The sequence below is a fragment of the Mastomys coucha genome, unplaced genomic scaffold, assembly GCF_008632895.1.
Source record: "Mastomys coucha isolate ucsf_1 unplaced genomic scaffold, UCSF_Mcou_1 pScaffold3, whole genome shotgun sequence".
Taxonomy (NCBI): Eukaryota; Metazoa; Chordata; class Mammalia; order Rodentia; family Muridae; genus Mastomys; species Mastomys coucha.
This window is the reverse complement of record NW_022196909.1, coordinates 66,736,247-66,760,685: the sequence shown is the minus strand read 5'-3', so window position 1 is coordinate 66,760,685 and position 24,439 is coordinate 66,736,247. Positions and strand designations below refer to the sequence as shown.

The window sequence follows — 24,439 nt, the reverse complement described above, 5'->3', positions numbered from 1 at the left end:
CAAACTCAGAAATCCATCTGCCTCTGCCTCCCAAGTGCTGGGATTAAAGGCGTGCACCACCACCGCCCAGTGAAACTTTTGTCTTTATAATAGAATATCTCTTCTAAAATCTTTACAGAAAAGTGTATCACAGAGCTATTTTGGACTTGTAATGTGAGGCTGTAGCTATCAGACAGTATCCGCCAAGTACACCAGGGACTCACGCTGGCAGCCCCTCCCCCTGCACCTTGTACCATATTCGGTTCACTCTGCTTTTCCTGTTCTGTCCTTGAATTTCACTTCCATTAGAATAATAATGGCAAACACAACTAGTGACAAAAGAACAGCAGTGGACTCTGAGGTCAGAGCATTGTTTATCCACTAGTTCCTATTGATGGATACCCAGAATCACCAACAGACTAAGAGGAAACTGAGGCAGAAGGCAGGTTTGCTCAAGGCCACACAGGAAGTAACTAGTTAAACTAGGATTTCAGTCCAGGTAGTGGGGCAGCTTAGGCTGTTTTGTTCATATGTGCTTCTTTTGCTTAAAATATGATTTGGTCATGTGTCCCTTCATCTTCAAAATTCATGAACCACACAAAGGGGATAGTTCTTACTGTATACAATTTATACAATAAAAGTCAACTTTATTGACTTTTTTAAAGTTGAAAAGCCTGAAGAAAATTATGACCCTTGGAGCCAAGTTGTTAAGAATTTAAAGACCCTGAGCTGGAGAGATGGCTCAATGGTAGAATGTTTGCTGATCTTCCAGAAGGCCCATGATCATTTCCCAGGACCCACACTATGGCTCATAACCATGGACAACTCTAGTTCTAGGGAATCCGGTGGCCTCTTGCTTTCCAGGCCACAAGTGCATATATACACGTACACATGTACACCCCCCCAACACACAAAATAAATCTTTAAAAGGAAAAAATACAGATACACAAAACTCACAAGAAACTGCATAACATGCTTTGTAAAAGACAGGGTTTCTAACACATTAGGGTTCCCAAGGAAAGTGTGGGGTGTTGTCATACATTTCTGATGTTTGAGTAGCTGATAAATATGGCCTCAAAGCAAGAGAGGCATAAAGAATAAACAATTGAATAATTCTCAAAATTCTAGACTATGGGACAGTCTGAACTAAAATATAATTTGTTATTATATTTATAGTGAGTCTAGCCTCACTATAAATACACACACATAAACTACACAAGATACATCTACAGGCCAAAATCATCGTAACAAGTGTACTTTAACATGTAGGGTTTTTTGTTTGTTTTGGGTTCTTTTGTTTGTTTGTTTTTGTTTTTTTTTTTGTTTTTGTTTTTTTGAGACAGGGTCTCTTTGTAGCCCTGGCTGTCCTGGAACTCACACTGTAGACCAGCCTGGTCTTGAACTCAGAAATCTGTCTGCCTCTGCCTCTCGAGTGCTGGGATTATAGGCGTGCGCCACCACTGCCCGGCACTTTAACATGTAGTTAAACTAGCAGTATTTACTATTTCAATTTTTCATATAAACATGGGATTTAGTTTTTCTGTAGACAGATCCATTCTTCGGACTGCTGCCGTTCTTCCTTCGATGGTTAATCTGTCAACGTGCTGGAATTTATAATTACCATGGCAACTTATTTCTCGGTGTGTGACTGTTTCCAGAGAGGTTTAAGGGAACAGTGAAGGTCATACTGAATATGGACAGCAGTATCCTGTGCTAGGGTCCTGGACTAAATAAGAAGAGAAAGTGAGCTGACCCAACGCTGACCTCTCTGCTCCCTGGCCGCACGGGACCAGAGGCCTCAAGCTCCCCCAGCCCTGCCTTCCCTGTTGTGACCCAAAAGAAATCCTTAAGTTGCTTCTTTGAGATATTTTGCCACAGCAATGAGAAGAAGTGATTAACAGGCTGTCACTATTTATGATCTTAATTTGGTCAGTTTCATTCATTTACATCAATGTTTCACCAGGTGAAAATTTAAAAGTTTGCAATCCTGCGAATATGGGATGATCAGACTCCAAAGACCATCTGCCGAGCCCTTCACATTGTGAATCAGTTTGGGTTTAGTCTTTATATACATTCACAGAGGATCCAGCCTACAGTTCCCTAAACAAGGGCTAGAGCCCACACTGATCTCTGCTTCAGATAACCTTCTAGTCTAACCTTTCTTTCTATAGAAAGGAAGTTCCTCTAAGGAACTTTTAAAATTGCCTTCAGCTAGAAGGTTTGCCTCACCCTAGCCCTTCCCAGAGGCCCCGGTGCATCAATTAGCATTGTGATAGCATTTTCCTGCCCAATTGGGGAATGTGTTCTTTGAAAAGAACTCTTAATCAAGTCCTTACTCCCAGGCCCCAGTAGAGTTCCCAATTTCTACTAGGTTTTAAATGAATATTTATTGAATGAGCAAAATGTGGGATAAATGGTGAAAATGGTGAATGAACAAATATTTTTGCATTACAGGGGTATCTAAGCCATTTGATGTTTACAGTGTAAGGTAGGATTGCTCAAGGTCAAGGTTCCAATTTTGATAATGATTGTGACATTTTTAGATGTTGCCTACAGTTCTGTTTTATCATACCTTTGCCAGGAAAACAAGTCTTGAGAAAAAAAGAAAATGTGTAATATTAGGTATCCACTTAAGACACCTGATTAAATAATCTGTCAAGGTCTGACTAGGCAAATTAGCCATAAAAATAACATCTAACCCAGATCTTCCGTCTGTGTTCTCTTCCTTAAAAACACATTTGAAAATTACATTTGTTTATTGTGTGGGTAGGTGGGCCTGGTTCTTGCATTGGGGTCAGATGGTAACTCTGAGGAGTTGGTTCTCTCCTTCCATCAATATTAGTAATAGGATGTAAAAGATGTCCTGACTTACTTTGGTGGAGGTGGGAGTTGTGCCTCACTGAAGAGTCACATTATGTCTCCCTGTTAGTTGGTGACATTCTGGCAAGGCTCAAATAGGAGAATGGAAGACTTGGGCCACAGAGCGATGGTTCAGCTGGCAGGCTATCAGAGGACAAGAGGTACTACCAGTCTAGAGTCGTTAGATATATGTCTTGGATACCATAGCTCCCTACTCTTGGGCACTGTCCTGTGATGATTCAACAGAGCCACATGAGTCCTAGTTGAGTTCTGCTGAGACTCAACCATATATGTCACCTCACAATGCCAGCATGCCACCCTCCCGCATACATGAAACTTTCAAACTGTGACTTCCATTAGTTTGAATCGTGGAGTGAAGAGATACAGAAAAACAAACACTTGTGGCTGATCACGGGCTACAAGAAATCTGAACTGTTACTCAAGCCAAAAGCCCATCCTGACAAATTTGCTCTGTTCTGTTACAAACACAAGACTATAAATAATGGTTGTGAGTTTCAGGAATACCAGTTCTGTAAAGCTTGAGGAAAAAAAAATGTCAAGTGCACAAAGATGGAAGGATGACTGAAATTTATTCATTCTCACATTAAATATTGTAGGCACCAAACTGAACTCTACTCTGCGGTAATCTCTGAACCTGGAATCCCTGCCATTATAAGGGTATCCACTTAAGACATCTGATTAAATAATCTGTCAAGGTCTGACTAGGCAAATTAGCCATAAAAATAACATCTAACCCAGATCTTCCGTCTGTGTTCGCTTCCTTAAAAACACATTTGAAAATTACATTTGTTTATTGTGTGGGTAGGTGGGCCTGGTTCTTGCATTGGTGTCAGATGGTAACTCTGAGGAGTTGGTTCTCTCCTTCCATCAAGTAGGACCTGGAGACCAAACTCCCATAGGGAGGTTTGGGGGCAAACACCTCTACCCACCACGGGCCAGTTTCCTCTGCCCTAGGGACCAGGCATGTTCAGGGCTGAACCACAGTCAGAAAGGGGAACATAACTATCTCCTTGACTCAAAGCCTTCACTCAAATCAGTTATCATCTCAGTCTCCTGCTTCTTATCCACTAAGGCTGTTTTATCCCAGTCCTTGTACGTAGTGTGGAAGACAAAACTGTATTCTCTCTTTTCTGAAAAGGTCAGTGGCTATTGATATTAACTCCTGTTATCTATATTTTGATATATTTTAGATTTACATGTCTTTCAACTACTTACACTACATTTGGATTTGTTAGAAAAATGAAATAGGGGCTAGCTCGATGTTTCAGGGCTTTGGAGCACTGTGTGTTTCTAAAAGACTCAGGTTCAATTCTTAGCACCCACGTGACATCTCACAACAATCTGTAACTTCAATCCCAGGGGATGTGATGCATCTCTTCTGAGCTCCACTGGCACCAGGCAAGTAGATGATGAACAGACATACATGTAGGCAAAAGACCCCTACACATAAAATAAAATGGTTAAAAGTATCTTTGAACATAATTATACCACTTCATGCTGGATCCTATAACAAAATACCTTAGACCTGGAATTTTTTTAAAAGGTGTGTGTATGTGAATTGGTGCCAGTTTAGTGTGGGTGCCTATATACTTAAAGAGCCTAGATGCTGCCTGGTTTTGACTGTTAGGGATGGAAGGAGAAAAGAAGGAAATTCGGAAGGTTGGGAGCAAAGTGTTTTCTTGCTTTAAGTCAGGAGAAATCTTACTCTAAATTATGGGTTTTAGGTGATAATCTGAACTACTAGGTAAACATATGAGTGTATAAAAGAGGAACATGTTAATATATTTTTGAGTTTCTGTTGTGCTTCAACTTTAGGCATTCACAATAATAATCACTGTGAGTGAGGCCTCCATTCTCACCTGCTCTGCTCAGGGGGGACACTGGCAATAGTTACACAAGTCCCTATTTTGGCAAATCAGGGCAAGAAATTTTGACATCACCCAGGACTTTGTAGGGGAAAAACTGAGGCAGGAAGAGAAACTCATGTTTTACTTTGTTTTGCTCTTTGCTATCACCCGTAGCTGCTTGCTTTGCTTTCCAGGGGGCTCTTTGTCTTGGGGGGAGGAGGAGGAGGAGGAAGAAGAAGAGGAAGAAGGGGAGGAGGGGGAGAAGGAGCGGGAGGAGGAGGAGGAGGAAGAGGAGGAAGAAAAGGAGGAGGTAGTTCCTCAAATGAATACTAGTTCATATTTGTTTATATCCTTTATGCCTTTGGTATGGTCTTTTGAATTATAAAAAGAAAAGTTGAAAAAAAATGACTGGAGAATTCTAGGGAATTCAAGGATAGACAAGGAGAGGGGGCTCTCAGGAAGTAGCCTGTACTATGTCATTTTGCTTCATTTAGAATGACCTCAAAAAAAAACCCAACCAAACAAAATACAAACAAACAAACAAACAAAAAACCCACTGCAACGTCGACGTGTTTGCTACTAAGGCTCAAATCGCTAGTCACCCCCTGCGTCATGCTTGATTCATAGGCAACCGACAGAAGAGGACCTGACAGAGCTTTTAGGAAAAACTGAATTCTCAGCCCACAGTCACTTTCCAGGAACTTGCCTGCAAACAGCTCGGCGCTGGAGGGATGGAACTCCCAGCAATCTCAATCCTGCCACCCTGACTGCCTTCGCTCCACATACAATTATTTATGGGGACTTAATGAGAGAGCAAGCCTTATGTGAAAGAACGCAAGAAAGTGCAGCTGCTAAAAACAGACCCAGGCAGTTCTACAGTCCTTATTTTTACAACTGAGCTTCTGCAATTCCTGCCACGAACCTAACAGCTCCACTCCTTGCCAAACACACAAAGAGAAAAGTAAAAACTGTTTTCGTTCTGCAACTTCGAGTAAACAGTAGTAATTTTCTATCGTCACGTTCAATGCAAATTTCCCAAAGGCGACACAACAGGAAACAAAAGACCTGTTAGTTGATAGCTTCCTTAGAGCTGGGGGTTGTGTAGGGAAGGAGTAGCAGGGGAGTGGGTTAAAGTTGATAGAGTACAATTTCTCCCTAGCTTGGGGGTCCGAGCCTCCAGCTAGTTTGACCTTTCAGAGTTCTTTGGAGCTTCACCAGTTGGAAAGGTCTCTGGGCCCTGCCTCCCCTCCTACGAAATCCGCATTTCTTGACCTCTTCGCCCCAGTTTTGGGGTGGGTGAGGGTGGGAGAGGTGACTTGGACAGCCACTTAAGCATCTCCTTATGGTTGGGTGCGTCGACCTACAGCTGCCGACAGGAAAATGATACCGATACAAATAGCTGGGACAGAGAAGGGGGTCTGCGAGAGGCCCCCTCTTCCTCCATCCACTATGTGTTCCTCAATAGGGGTGCCCAGGAGAATAGGGTGGGAAGAAGGAAGAGCCCATCAGTTTGAAGGGAAGGAGGTCCTCTCTAGGAAAGATCTTTTCCATCAAACATTGAAGAGAGAGGAAAACTTGGCCCGCATGCTCCTACTGGGGAGCGACACACCCCACTCGAGCTGGCTTGCGGGGCGCGGGGGTTGTGCTCAGGCCTCACACCTGACTTCCTCCTCCGCTTGCACACACACACCAATGCCCCGCTCTCTGCACCCCCAAAGCCCAGGCAAACAACGACAAGAGGAAGCGGCGGGCGGCGGGGGCGGTGCAGGTGAGGGCCGGGGCGGTGGGGCTCCGGGGCTCGCCCACACTTACCCTGGCGGCCGCGGGGTCGCTCTCCCGCAGCGACCCTGCACCCGGGCGGCGCTCAGGGATGTGGCGGCTGCGGTGGCTCGGGCTCGGCTCAGCTCGGGCTCCACTGCGCGCTCTCGGAGCCACCGGCCGCCCAGGATCCTGCCGCCAGGGGGAGAAGCGGCCGCGGGCGCGGGGGAGGCAGGCCGGGCCCGGTCGCTCCCGCTGTGGGGTCCGCAAGCCCCCCACGCGGGCAAGAGGCGAGTGCGCGGCGCCCCAGGCACGCACGGCCCCCGGCCAGCGCCCGGGGGCTCTCGCGGGGCCGCCCCGATCGCCCGCGCCGCGCTCTACACTGCGGGCTCCGAGTGGCTCCCGCGCCCCCTCCCGCGCCCCGCCCCGCCCCCGCCCCTTCCCTTCCCCCTCGGCCCCGCGCGCTCCCCGCTCGCTGCTCGCCGCGCTCTGCCCCCTTTAAACGCCCACTTCGGATGGGGAGAGGAGACAACTTGAAGTCAAGTTGCCATTAACTTCCGCGGCGGCCGCCAGCTCGGCGGCGGGGAGGTGGCAGCAGCTGCAGCCGCCGCCCGGGAAGTCCGCCGCCCGGCGCGCCCGCGCGGGGAGCCGACTCGGCCTCGGCCCGCACCGCTGGCCCGCGCTGCCCCGGTTCCACGCCTGAGTGAGTCCCGCTTCTTTGCTCCCTGCCAGTGCTGCTCCCGCTCTGGGTCTCTTGCTCCGCTCGCCTCCGTTTTCTGCGGATGCGGAACCGATCCAAACTTCTCAGTGGCCCCGGCTGGGGCGACTCTGCGCCCCTCGCGTGCCGGGGTCTTGCTGGCCCTTCTCTCGAGCGCGCTCAGACATTAGGGAGGACTGGGCTGGTGAAGTGAGGGACATGGCCGGGATGCGGACTTACTTGGTGTCCTTGCCTCTCCCGCACACCTGCCCGGCAGTCCCTCGTTAGACACTTTCGTCCAGGTCCTGGGCATGGCCCGCTTTACAGGACGGAGGCGGCGTTGGGGAAGCCTTCGGCGGGCGAACGGGGAAAGGGGAGCCGCTCGGTGAGCTCCGGTGCGGGGAAGGCGGCGAGGTGCTGGATGGAGTTGGAAAGGTCGCGCGCCTGATCTGGAGTTCACTTAGCATCCTCTCCTATCTCCTCTCCCCCTGTTCTTTCCCGGCCAGCCCTACTTTGCTGCTGGCGAGAGGAGGTGGAGAGGGGCCTGGGAAGTTTGTGGGAACTTCTCTATCCTGGGAGCCACTCGGGCGCTGGGGCGCTCAAGTTGGAGCCCAGAGTTAGAGAGGCGAAGTACAGCGCTCGTGCAGCCCACGCCGGAGATCGCGGGTCGGTCCTAGAGGGTGATTCGGGTTTTTGGGCTTGGGCGGGAAGCCGGGGGAGGTACGTGGTGTCTTAGCCGGGACTGTGGCCCCACAGGTGCAGCCTCGGGGTCGACTCCTCATTTCCCTGTGACTGTACACACCCGAGAGCGGCGGTCTTCTACAGTGTTCCTCCATTGCAGAGCTCCCAGGGTGGCCGAACTGGGGTTGGGAAGCTCGAATGCAAGGGACTGAGGGAGCAAGCAGCAGGTCCGGGCGGTGACACGTGCATATGCCTGGCAGAGCAAAAGGCGCTAAACAGGTCCCTTTTGGGATGAGCCCAGAAGACCGAGAGGACTGCAGCAGCTTAGAACTCAGGGTAGAGGTTTTGACCCTGGCCTCCACTAGGGCCAAGTTTTACTTAACAAGATGTCAACCACAGGGTCATCTCTCAAAATGCCCGGTTGACAACTTTGACCTCTGCACCCGTTCTGGGAGAACTTTCTCTGAGGCATACCGGATTCCCAGGGTTAAGACTTGGGTTTCACTTGTCCATAGGGACAGGAAGACACCTAATTCCCTGGAGAAAACCTTTTCTGCTCCTGATTGATTGGCTGGGGTCCCATGTTTGTATCCTTGGAGGCCAGAGCATCTCGACTTTCCCAAGAAGTCAGCAAGAATCCTGTCTCTTTCTGCCAGAAGTCAGGTTCTGTCCTTAAGCAGTACCTGGATTTTATAGTGTTTGCGCCTGGTGACAGAGGCTCAGCCTTTCCAAAACTTTACTTAAATTTACACCTTGCTCAGAGTGGATTTTCTGAAAGAGTGAAATTTTATTTTGTAGTCAGAATCTTTAGATAGGTAGGTAGGTAGGTAAATAGATGATTGATAGATAGACAGACAGACAGACAGACAGACAGAGTAAGTATCTAAGTCATGGCCATACTTTAAATCCAAAGAAAGCCAGGGTTTCGGAGTTGACTTTAAAAACCTTTATGAATCTCCTATGTGGAACTCGTGCTATGACTTACAGCAGTTCTTTATTTCTATGGCATATTATTTTTGTAGAACAGTAGTAAGTGCATACACTGGCTGCTCCAGTCTGCCGGCAAACATTAGCATTCAAGCTTACATTTTTGACAAATGTGCAGACAGGAATAGCATGAATAGGCATCTTAAATATTAACAACCCAAGCATCTGTTGTGAAACAAATTTAATATATTTACTCAGTCTTTCTCACATTGTTAGGAAAGGTTATAATAAGTGCTTAATTTCAACTTAACTTAGCAGAAGTAACTGGCGGCATCATTCACTGCCTCCCAAGCTCTGCCACAGTTACCAGGCAGAAATACTGTAATTAACTTGGTTAAGGGCATTGTTAAATAAGTACACTTCAAGCAGTGTGCATACTAGATAACATGCAACAGTAGTGAAATAGTCATCCTGTTTGTATGCATTTTAAATGGCTTCATCTTATAAATATACCAAGTATGTTTATTCTCCATCTCCATCTGACACTTATTAGTTCATTTTTTTCTAATGGAAACAATATTTTAAATGTAGAGTTGTTCAGTCATATGTAATACATAATATGTAAACAGTAGCAATAAAATACAGAGCATTGTTAAATTTGAATATGGCTACATGTAACAAGGTTATGCAAGAGAAATAAAATCACTGCTCGATTTTGTTTTCCTTTCTGAATAATGAATACAGATGATGGATGAAAAAAGAACAAATAGGGATTTCCTCCCTGAAGTAATAGCTTCTTAAAATGTCTGTGAGGTAGGGGAGGGAGAACAATGATAAAGACCTAAAGAACTTCCCAAATCCACACAGCTAGTTCCAGAATCAATGCATTCCTTACTTTCCCACAAGCTGAAATATGCAATAAATAATAGTTCTTTGTATGTAAAAGTATTCAAAAGGAATGCCTTTTGTTCCCTTGTAGTAAATTAATATATTCTTCTTTGGTTGATAATCTACAAAAGTAGTTCCTTGTCTCTTGGTATTTTCAACAAAAGCAACAACAAAATGAAAAATATCAAAATTGGTTTATTCTTCAAAGAAGTCTATTGCTAGCTATATGAACCTGTGACTGAATAAGATAGGATGCTGTTGAGTGGTCGCTGAGAAACAGCACATTAAACTAGCAAGGTCTGAAAATCTAGGAGGGAATCTCAGTGATTATTTTCATGTGACAAGTTGTGGGTTGTAAATTAGGCCTAAAAGGTCAGGTGACAGGCACCTGTTCCTCATTATTTTAGAAAGCTTTTGGTTACAAACAGTGTTAAGCTAAACACAACATGGGTGTGTAACAGGGACTCTCTAAAGCACTCTAGTCGTTTTTATCTGCTCTGTAAATGTCTAAACAGGACATACATGGATAAGCCCTGAGTATAAACACACCATTTCTTCCCTACATGCTATCTTGTATGATTGCAATTAATATTATGTTAGTACTTGGAACTGATGAAGTACATAAATGCATATGGCTAAATCAATCTTCTAATTATGTCTAGACATTGTAGTTGGATGCAAAAATATTTTTTCTTAAAAATACCCCTCTTTTCCCTTTGCAAATTATTGACTGGTTGTGAGAATTATGTTCATGTTTCACCTGGAAAACCTTGCCAAGTGGCCTTTTATACTTTGTAGATGAATTCTCACTTAAAATAATACCACAGGATATCTTTTCTCAGCACCCATATGTGAGAGGAAAATCAGTTGCTCCATATTGCAGTAGCTTTGTCCCATACATCAAACAGAAAGGAAACTGCCTTGTACAGGAATGTAGGGAGACTCTTCAGACCTGGCTGTTCTCTTGGGAATGTTCAGAGTTCTTCATATTGAAAAAGGAGAGCACAGTTTAACCCCTATAAGTGGTTTCCTTTTACATGTTCCAGAGAGCAAACTGCATGCTGTATGGAAAAGACCACACTAGCATAAGGTGACAGAATATTAGAGGTGCCAGTTGCTTTTAATTAGCAGAGGAGGATGATTTTGAGTAAAGCAAATAACTCAGGTTATTCAGTTCTGTTATTAAAATATGTTCTTTATCCTTTTTGCCTTTAAATAGTTTGTGCTTATTATATGAAGCACTTTTTAGTATTTGCTTTTGAAATTGATTTGGTTTTCATATTCTAAAACTCTGTGATGATTTTTTTTATGAATTGATTTACATTTTGACAGAATAGAGTTAAGTTAATTAATAGATCAGGCACAAAAAATAACCCACAGTAGGGTATATTTTCTGGTAAAGTGAAAGTTATGTTTCAGCATGATGAGCACCAGGCTTCAGTAATCTGCTCCTCTGTGCAATGAGCACTTCCTACTTGGAGCTAGCAGGCAGCTACTGTTTATTTACGCTGCATTAAACTGACAGCTCAGCAATCAGAGGGAAAATATTACTTACCTTCCTGAAGTAAATACCAGTTTATAGGTTAGTGCACGTATTTATATTCCCGTCACCACTAAATAACGGCTCTGTCTCTGTTTTAATATCTACCTGGGCTGTAACCCAGGGACCCACACTCTTCCTGGCTGGGAGGAAGGGGTCGACAGGACTTTTTCTTCCCATTCCCTAGTGGCAAAACTCTAAAATAGAATCGTTTCATATTCTCGTTTCCGTCATGCAAAAACTAGTTGGGAGAGATGTTGGACGCTTTTCCTGTGCACCCCCACTGCAGCACCAGCCCCCCCAGCACATGGCATACCACTGAACACAGTCATCCTGAGGCCTCCCCTGAACAGATGTGTTCCAGCACAGTCAAGTATTCGTTTGCTAAATTAACTTTCTACAAAGTTCCAAGCAGATCAAACTGTCCGACTCCTTAGATTATGTGTGTGGTGAGGGCTCTTCCCTTCCCACTCTTGGATGGACTGCTTCAGTTCTTAATGCGGTTCTGCAAACATGCCTGTAAAGTAGGCCTTACTGTTGGGTGACTGCTTCTTAGCTTTGCTGATACAGGCTGGCTTCCTTGCCTGCCTGCCTGCCTGCCTGCCTGCCTGCCTGCCTTCTTCCTTATTTCTTTTCTTCCTTCCTCCCTTCTTTCTTCCCTTGTTGTTAATCTGTCATCCTCAAAATAAGGCTTGTTGCTACTTTTATTTTACAATACTGAGTATATTTGTTTCTTCTCCAATTGAAGGTCCCTCTCTTTCAGGGTTCCCTTGAAACCTCAAAATCCTGCTAAAGTTGAATGTTCAAACTCATGGTTAACTTGAGAAAATGCTTATTGTTGTTGAAATTGTCTAAGGAGCTCTCGAACTTATTGCCTGTATGCAGTTGTCAATCCCTAACCACATACTCCACAAACAGCAGAGCAGACTATGGTCTTAATACAGCAAGCATGTAAATCAAATCTGTTACACAAGGCTTCTCTCCTCCACTCTCCCAAAGAAAAGTGTTTCCCGTGGTAATTTATATAGCATTGCTAACTGCTGTTCTCAATGGTGAGTCTGTTTAAACTTGATGTCTTCATAAAGTGTGATCAATACATTAACACACATTATTTTGTACTTTTGATCTTATGCCAACGGTACCTTTTGCTGTTTATTTTTTTAAAGTCTTTTTTAAGATCAGATATTTCATTTTAGAGTAAATAGATACAGATTGTGTGTATATATATTCCGGGTGAGATTTAGTAGTAGAGCATTTCTCTAGCATATTGGCCTATTTTTATTCCTTCAAGTCATTCTGTATCACTTGCACAGTTGTTGCTGTCTGAAGGTTTGTAATAGTAATTCTAACCACCTCCTCCTTCAATGGACTTTCAAGGATTCAGTTCAGTCAGTCGGGATCTAGTTCAGTTATGAGAGATGAAAAGCAGTTAGCTGATATCCCAAGATTTATGCCACTGCTTTCTGCTGGAATTATTTGGTCCAGTTATGTGACATTTCGTGGAGAAGTAGCTTGTAATCAAACATTCAGAGTCTGCTGTATTTCCAGGGGAGGGAAGATCTTGCTGGATAAAACATTTACATGTATAGTGTATTATTTTATTTTACCCATCACACATTTGGGAGTCCACTTGTTGTTGAACACATTTTGAGTACCCATGGGTGCAGATCCCAGTAATGAGGGGGAACCCTCACAGAGGGAGATGTCTGGCTCCACCTGCTTGTGACTTGTGAATGCCTGATGATCTGAACCAGCCTCCCTCTGCTGCTCCCTTCACTGCCCGCCCCCCACCTAGGTGTGCAGGAAGTAGAGGGCGTTCTACCCAGCTGAAGGGGGTGGATTCTACTCAGAGCTATGACCTGATTTGTGGCGCACCCTCAGATCTGCAGACATGGTCCAGCTGCTTCCCAGGCAACTGGTAACCACCTCATTTGGGACGAGCCTGCCTTGCTAACGTGCCAGAGAGAACGTCCCACTGTCACCCCATCAAAGACTTTTCTTCTAGGGCTAGATTCTGAGACCAGCCTCTGGTACTGGAGAGGGTAAGTGTCAGAAAAGTTACTGTAGGCACTCGGTTCCATGTGGAGAGTCAGGCTGCAGCCACAGTGACTGACAGGCAGATTGCTCTGGTGATGTAGTTGGGCATTTGTCTTTGGGATATTGCCTCTTTTATTTTTTTCCCTCAGCTTTGGGTGATTTGGGATCAGGTACCCAGGACAGGTTTTCAGTGCGCATTCAGCATTCATTGTTGGGTGGTGAGATTTGCTAGTCGGCTCCACAAGGGAAATTCTTAGGCCTTCTTTCCTGTAGGTATTTAAAGAAAAGACAGTGGGTCATATGTGTGGTGGGGAATTCTTCAGATGCAGTTTTCCTGGAAGCCAGAGCTAATGGCTACAGATTCCTCTTTAATCTTACTCAGTATTTTCTGATGTGCTGTTAAAAGGGTGTAAATGACAGTGTAGCCTTTTAATGCTCTTAGTATATTAAAGACCTTAAGGTAAAATAAATTTTATGTTCTAAATATTTCATTGTAATAATTTTATAAGTAAAATAACACTCACTGTATGCGAGTATCTTTTGAAATGGAGGCATCCTTGAGTAGATTGTAGCCATAATTAGCTGTTTGACGTTGAATGCAATTGGGTTTTCCTGTTCCAGTGAACCAGACAATGAGAATCATTGGAGATCAACAACAATTAATTCTATGCAATTCTTGATATTTAGTAAGCCGTTCCTTTGCCAAGAAAATATTGGACTAGTGAATGAAGCACAAAATACAAATGCTTACAGCTTTACATTTTCAAAGATTCTGTAGAATCCACAAAATAATCTAAGGGAAACAGCAGATGCCTTGCTTAATGGTAGACCAGTTCTCTAGTCTGTGGGAGGCAGGAACCCCATTTTAATAACTATGCTTCCAGAAACTCTTAGAGGTGACCTACTCTTCTGATGGTTTAAGAGGACTAAGAAACAATTTAGAACATTATCTTAAAAGTTTAAAAATGACAGCCTTAGTGTGTATGGAGTCATTGTACTTTAATCATACTGTATGCCTATTAGTGTTATTAGAGCAGTAGACGGTTAATTACAGCCTTTTTCTGAGACGTGTTAACTGTATATTAACAACCATGTTAAGAAAGAGTGATGTATGCTTTTGGATACAAGCTGCCGCTTGCTAGATTCTTAAAAAATACCTTTTCAAATGTATGGAGTCACATTTTTGGTCAAGAATCATCAAGGGTTTTTCACTAAGATACTTTAATTTTAAAACTTCTACAAGTTATGGAATGCCTTTGTGTTTCCTTTTCCCGTCAGCTTTGGCTCGGTGGCTTTGGCTCCTGGCATTAGATGCGGCCATTGCTCTGCAGCATTAGCTTTTCCATCCTGTATTTTGTGATGTCCACATTTTTGTTTTTGACTTTGGCCAACGTGGACCATGAGAAGCATATTGAGTTGATTTAGCCTGATAAATATTTCTTTTTGTGGAATCATTGTAGTCACTGTTCTTTAGTCAAATCGTATTCTCAATTCCATATAACCCAATATTTGAAATATATTTGAACAGCTGACCACAGTGATGATTTTTTTGCCTAAATCTCAAACCTAGGTTTCAGCTATGGCTTCTGTGACAGCAAAATAATAAGTGAGTAGAACCACAGAGTTTTAATACCTACACACTTCCCGTGGATTGGTTAGCTGAATTCCCTTGATGGATTTGTAGACCTTGTAACCTCATAATATAGCATTTAAAAACACAGGCACATTCCTATTTTGGGAAGCCTATAGGTACTACTGTTATATATTATCATATAAGAAATTAAACTAAAAAAAGGAATTAAGTATAAGCTACATTTCTGCACCACATAAAATAGGAGAGACTGAATGAACAGTTCACATTCTCTGTCTTGTGTATAGTAAGCACTCATTTATGGAGCGCAAAATTAATAATTGGGTAATATTGAATAAGCTTGTGCTGATAAAGATTTATTGAAAAAAGAGGCTTTTCTTTTAAGCTTTTCATTTTTTGCTGATACACAAGCATCTGATCCTCCTGTGATCCAGTTGGGTAGCTTGTTTAATGTGTTCCTTCTTTAGGTGTGTCCTCCTGCCTCCGTCCTCTGCGATGTTTTGGAGAACAGTACTGAGCTTCTGTCTTATCCACACAGTTCCCCTTTAGGATTCTGTCCAGTCTCTGTTTAGCTTCACGGCGCATTGGTGTTGGGCTGTGGTGACAAACTTCAGCAGAATCAACCCAAAGCACTGCCTGCATTTGTGGTTGGGCACATAGGGGTCTAGGTGGTATTCCAGAGCCCAGCCAGCATCAGGCTGGCAAGTGGTGCAAGTCTCCTTGCTCTCTGTCCCCTTTCCAACTACTGTGCTGTTTTCTCAGGACAACATTATATAGACTTCAGCCATGATGAATGCATAAAGACAAAAAAAAAAAATCCCTGTAGTTATGTGCCTCACGTACCAATAGGATAGGATTCGGGGTACTTGTATAAGAGGCTTCCCTTTCAGTCCTTAAAATTCACACACAGGAGCCAACAGTAGGGCTCCTTGGCTGGATGTTAACTTTTGCAAAGGTTACAGGCATTCTTTGAAAGTTATCTAAAAAAGAGACTTCTTTTAAAATTTTTATTATCTTTTTAAAGCTTGCGTGGGACTATTTGCAAGACACTCCTATTTAGTTACACACCAAAAAATCTGCTTTAAGTGGTGCACTGCTGTGTGACCTATTGCGTTAACACACACATTCTGTCTCTTTAAAAACACACTCTCCTCTATCTGCCCTATTAATTGTTGATATGTTGCCATCCACGAGACAAAAATTAGAGCTGTAATTAAATAATCATGTGATGCTCCTTAGTGCCAGTGAGAGCAAACTCATTTTTCCAGGCTCTGATGGTCACTGATTATTGTATTACCACTGGCCTGCTTGATTTTTTTTTTTTTTTAATGATTCTCTCTGTAGCTTCCCTAACCACTGTCCTTTACAAAATTAAAGAAAGTAGCAGACATCGAATCAGTTAATTGGCTAGAGGGAGGTCCTGAGGGATGTAAGGTAGGGGTTACCTTTTTTTTTTTTCCCTGTGGTCACCTGGTAGGTTCTTTGGGAAGGCTACATCAGTAGTGTGGTTGGCTGCCATTTAATTTACACTGGTGTTTTGGCTGGGATGGAGGCATATGGGGAATGCCAGGAGAATTACAAAAGGAGCTGGGTATTAAAATTCAGAAATGATTAAAATTGAAATAAAAGGATGCTGCTTCTTTGCCAGTACTCTGGCAGTCATAATGACACACGGAGATTAGCCTCTACCTTCATCCTCTCCTTCTTTCTCATTTCCTCTTGTTTATTATTGACACATTTTCCTTATGTCTGTCTCTCATCTCTGTATCTTTTGTACTATTATGTATTTCTCCTTCTCTCGCTTTCCTTAAGCATGGAGAAGCCTACTTAACCTTATTATAACAATAACAGAAGAGGTTATTAATATTTAATATGCACATGATTAAAATTTCTCTCCCTTAAACATAGGTCAGCTGTATTATTATTAACCAGCATGTAATTTTTCATTTAAAATATTCCTATCCTGCCTTGCTGTTTCTGAAATGCCTTCTACTTTAGTAGTGATTTAATACATAATGTTTAGAAAACTGTGGACGGCTACTGAGAAAAGAACTTACCAGTCATGGATAATCAATTATGCATGAATTCAAATGTAACAGATGGAATCTGGTGAGTTAAAGTTTCTCTAGGCCTTAGTGTTTTTTTAATTTGTTTGTTTGACACCTGTCTCTTATATATAGATAAACATCTAATATAGCATTTGAGACATTTCCTTGTGTCTTTATTTCCCTTTTAAAGTGAACATAGTTTCTACATTAAATGTAAAGGCAGAGACACCTTGATCTGTCCCTTTGTTTTATAGATGTGGAGTCATGCTTAGCTAATGGCCACTCAGCTGCATAGTCAGGTGGGAAGGCAGACCCACACTTAGTTGCTTTTCTTCTCTTGTTTTCTACTGTATCAGATACCCTTTCTGTGGGACTTGCTTAATAATAGGGTATTACACTAACTGTTGGTTTTAAAGGGTTTCTGATGAAAACAATGGTGCTCCACTTTTTAGAGTAATCCATTCTTGCATGTTATGCAAGTGTTAACTGTACATTTATCATGTTATACCATAAGTACATTATCTACACTTGTGCATATATACACACACACACAAATATGCACATACACACATGATGTTTATACACACGTGGATGTAGGCCAAGCCTTTGAACTTTTCAAATTTATTACAAATACCACAAGAGTTAGTTTTATATCCTAAACTGTGGCCCTTCCAGACTCAAAGATATATTTATTTAAAGCTTTGTAAATTTTTAGTGATAAATTCCCTTCTTAAGTGAACTCAAGGTTTGGTTTCAAGGGCCTTAATCACCCAACTAGAGATAAGAAGTTTCACCTTCTTCATTCAGCAGGCCATGAATATTGGGCTTTGCTTCTACACAGAAGGAAGTGGAGAAGGGTCAGTCGGTGTTGACCAGCCGTCCAGCAGCTTATTCTGTAGACCCTTACAAGCTGGTCCCCATCAACATTGTTTACAAATAAGCTGTTTGTCTCCCACATGTGTTTATATATAAAAATACAAATGAAAAGTGTTTTACAAAGTAAGTAAAAATATAAGATTAAAAAATAGCCTCAAGGCTCTTTAGTTCTTTCTAAAAAGTTATAGTGTAGTATTATTTATAAACTTTTGGCTTCTTACCAGCAGGAAATTTACACATAAATTTATAGTCCATATTACTTATCTAATAAATTAAGTTTCACAACGTTAATAAAGAAGCTCCTTCAAGATAGGTAACTAGGCTTGTAGCTGTACTATAAAGCAACATACAATAATCAATGCTTTTATCTATAAATATATCTTTAATTTTTGGTTCACAACATATTAATATTCCTTAGTCATGCACATCATAAACACACCTATATAAATATGAACTTGAGTAAGATATAATTTATAAGATAATTTCCAGTTCATTAAAAATTCTACCATTAATATAAAAATCTTTAAGATCAGCAGAAATAGATGATATCCAGGATATCATAGCATAGGAAAGAATGTTTGTACTTGTTGACATTGATCTGTCTCCCTACCAGAGAAGTAACTGCCTAAATTTGAAGTTAATTACATTTAGATCTAAGAACTTTGTTTTAAAAAATAGTGTCTAAAGTCATCATATGCATACAATTTATAGATTACTATTACATTTATGCCAACCTCTCAAGGATGCTTTTCTACTTGAGCAGTTGAGGGAAGTTGTACTATTTTGTGAATGTAATCATTATGCTTTTCAAAAAGATACACAGAGATTACTTGGACTGACTGTTCTCATTTGTTTCAGTCTCTCTCCTCTCTCCTCCTTTGCTAAGGCTTTGTGTTGAGTTAATGTTAAAGAGAGCAGTTTCTTCTTGCATTTGGAGGACCGTCGGGATGGGCGAGATCTTGGCTGGTGATTACCAGCCCAAGCTAACTATCTTTTGGGTCCCACACTTCATCCTGTGAATCAGTTGTCTGTTACAGGCTGGACTGTGGCTGTTGGCAGGTAAGGACAATGCTCTAGGAAGCTGGGTGCAGGGATGGTTTGTCCAGTGTCTTAGAGCTCATCATCTCTGAGGCTTGGAATGATGTTATTAAGGACAATATATTTCTCCTGCACTTAGGAACAGCTGATTGGTTTGCTCTGCTATTTTGTTTAAATTTGTCACCTGTGGTAAATATCTAACCTAAAACATGCCATTTTAATGAGATTGAGGATACAATTCAGTGACATTGATTGTATTGACACCGATATAGATCAGCTCTCCCAAATTCTTTCATCAACCCTTTTGAACTAACCTCTGCCTTTGTTTCATCAAATTCCAGGCATTAAAATGAGGTTGAACCATTTTCTAGCTGAGAAGGATTTATCCCAGGCTGTGGGATACATCTCCTTTGCTTTAGGATTCTGTGGCATTCGCTCAGCGCAGTACAGTACCAGCTACTGCTTTTGGCTCATGGCTCCAAGGACATTATTTGGACTAGTATTTGGGCCTTTATCCTTGCAACTAAACCAGAAAACATTAATAATAATAATATCCACATCTCTAAGGAAGTCTGATTGGTATATCTTGGCTAAAGGTTGGGAAGGGCTGTCGGAATTCATAAGAATTAGAATCCTTCCAGCTTCCCAAGAGTCCTGCCCTCCTACTCAAGGTTGAAGTGTCCCTCAGTCACTGTCAAGGCAGCCAGGGCATGTACAGTTTGAGTACTTTGGTTTTGCTCAAATGCAGTGACAGGCTGGAAAAGAAAAAGAAAAAGAGACATTTTCAAGTATTAGAAAAGCCCACTCAACGTTAAATAGTGCTTATGAGGGGAGGGCAAATAAAAATCACATTCAACTGTGTTGGGAAAAAGGGGGTGGGTGTAGAGGAAACTTGGATATTCTGGCTCCAGTAAATAATAGACTGGTTGCAGAACTGAGCTTCCATGTGTAATTTTGTGGTTAGTTGCTTATGTCTGTGATGATAAATCACATACCTGCATAGGATTTTTGGCACCCCAGTAAATCTCAAACAAGTGCCCAAATGCTAATTTATCACGGTTCCTTGGACAGCATACCCCTTTTTACCAACTCAGTGATCTAATATCCTGTTCCTACCCCCTTATCTGTCTGTTTCAAACAAATGCCTGCACAACTACTACTTGAGTTTTGGAGCACTCACTGCTGGTACCTACAACAAAGCTGCCTTGCTAAGTGTCCCCAGGATTAGGTTAAAAACTTCAGTTCAGGGGTATCCTAGTGGGCCTGTTTGAGTCCCTGTCTCCAAGATACTGCCTACACTAGTGGATGTCTGACCTGCTCACTTAGCAGAGACATCCTGGGAACCTTAAAAACACTGACTAGCTCACACATCAACGATTCAGCTGCAGTAAGCTATGGCATCCATGCTTGTCTTTCCCTCCTAAGATTCTTAAGCACTAACTCCTTCATGCATAGAGTTCTGGAATTTCTCCCTGTGGTGTGAGGGATATACACACATGTGATACATTTTAGGATGTTCTAAACCTTGCAATTTGGAGGTACCAGTATAGAACATGAGTGCCACCAAGATGGTAGAATACATAGTGTGACAGAAGAACAGTGGAAGGGAAAAAAGACAGACATAGCCTTAGCCATAGCCATAGCCATCGCAGTAGTCATAGCCATAGTCACAGTTGTAGTCACTTTTTTTTTTCCTGCAGTGTCCAGGTTTTGGACAGTAAGGCTAAACTAAGCTGTGTATTAAAGGGGGTAGCTGAAGGGTCCCAAGAGAAAAGGAGCCTGAAGTTCCTTCCAAGAGCTATAAAATCAAACACGGTTTCTGGAAACGGGCAGAATGGTAGTCCTATACTAGGTAGGCTCAGTGGCAACTGTAGGAATCTTTACTGATCTTTACTTAGTTTTAGATCCGGGTCTAGACAGAAGTACTAATTTTGATGAAATTATTTCCACTATGCTTTATAAAAGATTTATATTAATGTCTGTGAAAGGAAAAGTAGCTCTGAAAAAAAAATCTGTTCAACAAATCCTTGTTATTGAACTTCCTTTTTGTTGGGTGGAAAGGCCCCACTGACTTGCCAGCCGTGATGGCTAGCTAGCACTGCTGTGCCACGGACTTGCCAGCCATGATGGCTAGCTAGCACTGCTGTGCCACGGACTTGCCAGCCATGATGGGTAGCTAGCACTGCTGTGCCGCTGACTTGCCGAGAACACATCACAAGTTACCTCTGAGCATTTACATCCAACTGGGGGGACTGGGGGACATCTTTTCATCACTATCAGTCTGGCTCTAACTGAAACCCAGCTTCCTTGAGTAGAGAAAATCCCCAAATCATTGAAATCTTGGGCCTGATTATTATTATACCTTCCTGTCTTTTGCAAACTTGTCTAGCCTTTAATTTTTTTTTTTTTTCTGGAGCATACTGTACCAGGTTTCGGTAGCTAGGTATTCTCTCAGTTTAAGTATCTACATTACAAAACTCCATAGCTATGGGGGTTGTGTTAGCATCACAGGAAGCTGGAGTAAGGGTGGAATGGCTGTGTGTCTATTATAATGGTGTGTATATGGTATTAAAGTACTTAAAGCAAACAGCATATGTAGTAATTGCATATTGTTCCCAATGTATTACAGGACCCTCTCAAGTGCACACACGTCTGGACAGCTATCTTAAATTTGTATTCAGTGGTACACTAGTCTCAGTGCATGTAACATTACAGATCTTTGGGCTAATTTTAAAATGGAAAGTGATCTCCATTCAGACATCATTAGAATGTCTGAAAGCCAGTCAGCACCCCTAAGCCTTCTTCTGATCAGATTCTGGGCTCACTTAGTCATCTTTTACAGGAGGTCTTTAGGTAAATGCTGTCCTGTAGGACTTTCTGTCATGGGGAAGTAATGTATAATCTACACTGTGCCATTGTGTGAGACGCTAGCCATGTGGGGACCATGGGACACTTGAGGTGGGGTGGAGGAACTAACTTGTAAGTTTTATGTAATGTCAATTCATTGAAAATTCAGTGATGCCCTGCTTCCTCAGTCCTGCAGTACTTAAAAGTACCATCAGCGCAGGTAGTGGTGCAGCCTGGCTGCAAAGGGCACGGAGGGAGGGCGCTTTGCTCTTCTCTATGCAGTCATAATGCAAATATTGCAAGAATGCTGCATTCAGTTCTTGATCTGTGGTAATGAGTGGAGACTTCTGCACTCAATGGCCTTGCAGTCTGATAAGGGAGATGTTTACTTGACTAATAATCACTCACGTGGTCAGTTGATGACTGCTACAAAGGAGAAATGCAGATTAATATAATAATATATACTAGGGTCCATAACTTGTTATAGGATTAGTCGAGGACTTTAGTAAGAGAAATTATGAGGCAGTGCACTTGAACTTCAAGACTGGGTCAAGTTGGCTACCGAACCCACAGATAGCAGAGTCAGTCAGTATATGCCCTGACACGACCTTCCAAGACAGGTAACTTATAAAGCTACATGTACGACATAGACTTCAAACTTACGAACTTGGGCAAGTAGCCGCTTTCTTAAACTGTAAGCAGTTACCATGATGTGGGTCATAGATAATATGAGATGAGAGGCTGCAAATATTTACAGGATATTGCATTTCCTTATGAAAATACGTTTTGACAACGTTGTTTGGGCTGCAGCCCCACCCACCCAGCTCTAGCAAAGTGGTGTTTGGTCCATTCAAGAACCATGTAGAAATCGGTACTGACATCCCAGACAGACAAAATGAGACACATAGCAGTCAAACCTATGGAATAGACATCCTTATATGGGCAACACAGACCAAATCCCCAAATTCATACATAGAAGACACCACCTGCAGCCAAAGCCAAAAACAAAGAGTTCACATGACAGAAAGCAACATGTCGCATAGATGGAGCTGCTTTGAGCGGAGGCAGCCAACTGTATTTGAATGTAAGAAAGATAAGCGCCAAGGCAAACCATGTCCATAGAAAGCCTTCTGCTGTGAGTGCTGCCTTACTAGCAGCCACCAGAGGAACCACAGTACCCGAAAGCATTCAGGGTCTAAATGCCTTCTCTGTTTATTAAGACTATATACACCATTCGCAACTCTAAATGTGTTTTAGCACCTTCGGAGAACATCTGAAGCACACAGCAGTCCTTTCATGAAGTTTTTAAAAGTCTCGTGTATTTGTTCTGACAGCTCATGCTTCTTCCCTTTGTGTATGCAGTTTGACTGCCTCTTTTCGAGGGAGAGAAGACTGGCACACTGTTTTGATGGTGCCCATGTGCTGAACAGTTAGTTCATGCACTGGGGCTGCAGGAGTTAGACTGCTGCTGGAATTCTCCAGTCCTATAGCAAGATTTAGAAATCTTATTTTGTTTTAATTTCCCCCCCAACAATTGCTTGTATCTTTATGGCTAATGATAAGCTGTTCCTGTAGAATCAGGTAGTATTTTTGCCCCCAACAAGACCAATTCTGATCACATCGATCTTGGGAGGTAGTAGAATTTCCTTTCTTTTTTTTCTTATTGTTCTGATTGAATTTTGCCGATTATTACTTAGTACCTATAGAGAGTTCACTAAAGAGGGAGATTACACACATACACACACACACTCTCCTGAGCATACCGAGTAGCACACACAGCCCATCACTAGGTCGCAGCCTGTGTGCCATTCTCCCCAAGCCATTTTTAAGACATATACTTTATTCTTTAAGAAAATAATTGCTTGAGGAAAATGACTATATGTGCATGACTAATAGGTTGATGATTTTCCTATACTGTAACTCTTTAGAATAAGGTCATTATTACATGCCATTTACGCTCATTCATTCCCCCATTCCCCCAAGGCCATGTTAGTCCTTGTTCCATACTTTAATGATTTTTGTTTATGAATAGGTTGTGGTTCCTGAGTAAAAGGTGCTGTTAAGGTTTCCTAGGTTATGTCGGCATGGACCAGGTCCCTGGGAGACTGAGGCAATCAGGAGGCATTGTGTCATATTTATTAGTGTAAAATTATTGGGGAAACAGTATTTTCATTCCCTTGTAATACAACATCTTAGAAACCTTTTTTGTTTTAGTGTCCTTGTCTTTCAGCTCAGAGTTTGTCTTGACCGACAGCTAGCTGGTCTGCTCCTTCCTTCCCTCTTTTTTCTAAGAATTCAATTGAAGTTGAGTTGCTCTAGCTGCTCTGTAGGCCTGTATAATTTCTCTCTCTCTCTCTTTTTATTATTGTTTCTTAATTCATCCAGCATGACACTAGAACACACTGTTCCTACTAAGAAAGGTCAGGTTTCAGGGAAACATGTCAGGCATTACCAATTTGAAGGACTATTCAGATATCCACATTGGAGACTGAAAGTTTAATGTATCCTATTGAAAAACATCATTGTTCTTATCAAGATAATCATGTTTGTTCTTTTAAATATCAAATATCTTTCAAAATAAGTTTAGCCTCCAGTCACAACACAGACTCCCACACAAGTGCTATATTTGGCTTTATTTGTATTTTCCTTATTGATTATTATACTGTACATAGCCTCCACATTTCCCACACATTTCAACTTTAAAAAATGTACTCTTAGCCTTTGTGGTGAAGGCGGTTTAAACTTCCCTTGTTTTGGATGGTATGTTTCTGCCTTGCTATCACATGCTCTTTTTTTTTTTTTTTT

The 24,439-nt window shown here is 42.3% G+C and overlaps 2 protein-coding genes across 3 annotated transcripts in view; one reads left to right on the top strand and one right to left on the bottom strand.

Moving 5' to 3' along the window:
* LOC116074483 (ribosomal large subunit pseudouridine synthase B-like) overlaps window positions 1-7,474 on the bottom strand; it is a 24,420-nt gene extending 16,946 nt beyond the window's left edge. The window contains exons 1-3 of the mRNA XM_031347046.1: window positions 7,402-7,474; window positions 7,020-7,240; window positions 6,519-6,953 (exon numbers count right to left, since the gene is read on the bottom strand). Coding sequence (XP_031202906.1) covers window positions 6,519-6,953; window positions 7,020-7,240; window positions 7,402-7,474 — 729 coding nt within the window. The remainder of the gene's footprint in view (window positions 1-6,518; window positions 6,954-7,019; window positions 7,241-7,401) is intronic.
* Window positions 6,372-24,439, top strand: part of Satb1 (SATB homeobox 1) — a 94,536-nt gene continuing 76,468 nt past the window's right edge. Inside the window, exon 1 of one of the 2 annotated variants that reach the window (XM_031348300.1) lies at window positions 6,372-6,474. The gene's annotated coding sequence lies outside the window, so the exon portion shown is untranslated. Of the gene's footprint in view, window positions 6,475-6,974; window positions 7,168-24,439 lie in introns of those variants that run through there. The other variant, XM_031348299.1, reaches the window with a different exon arrangement.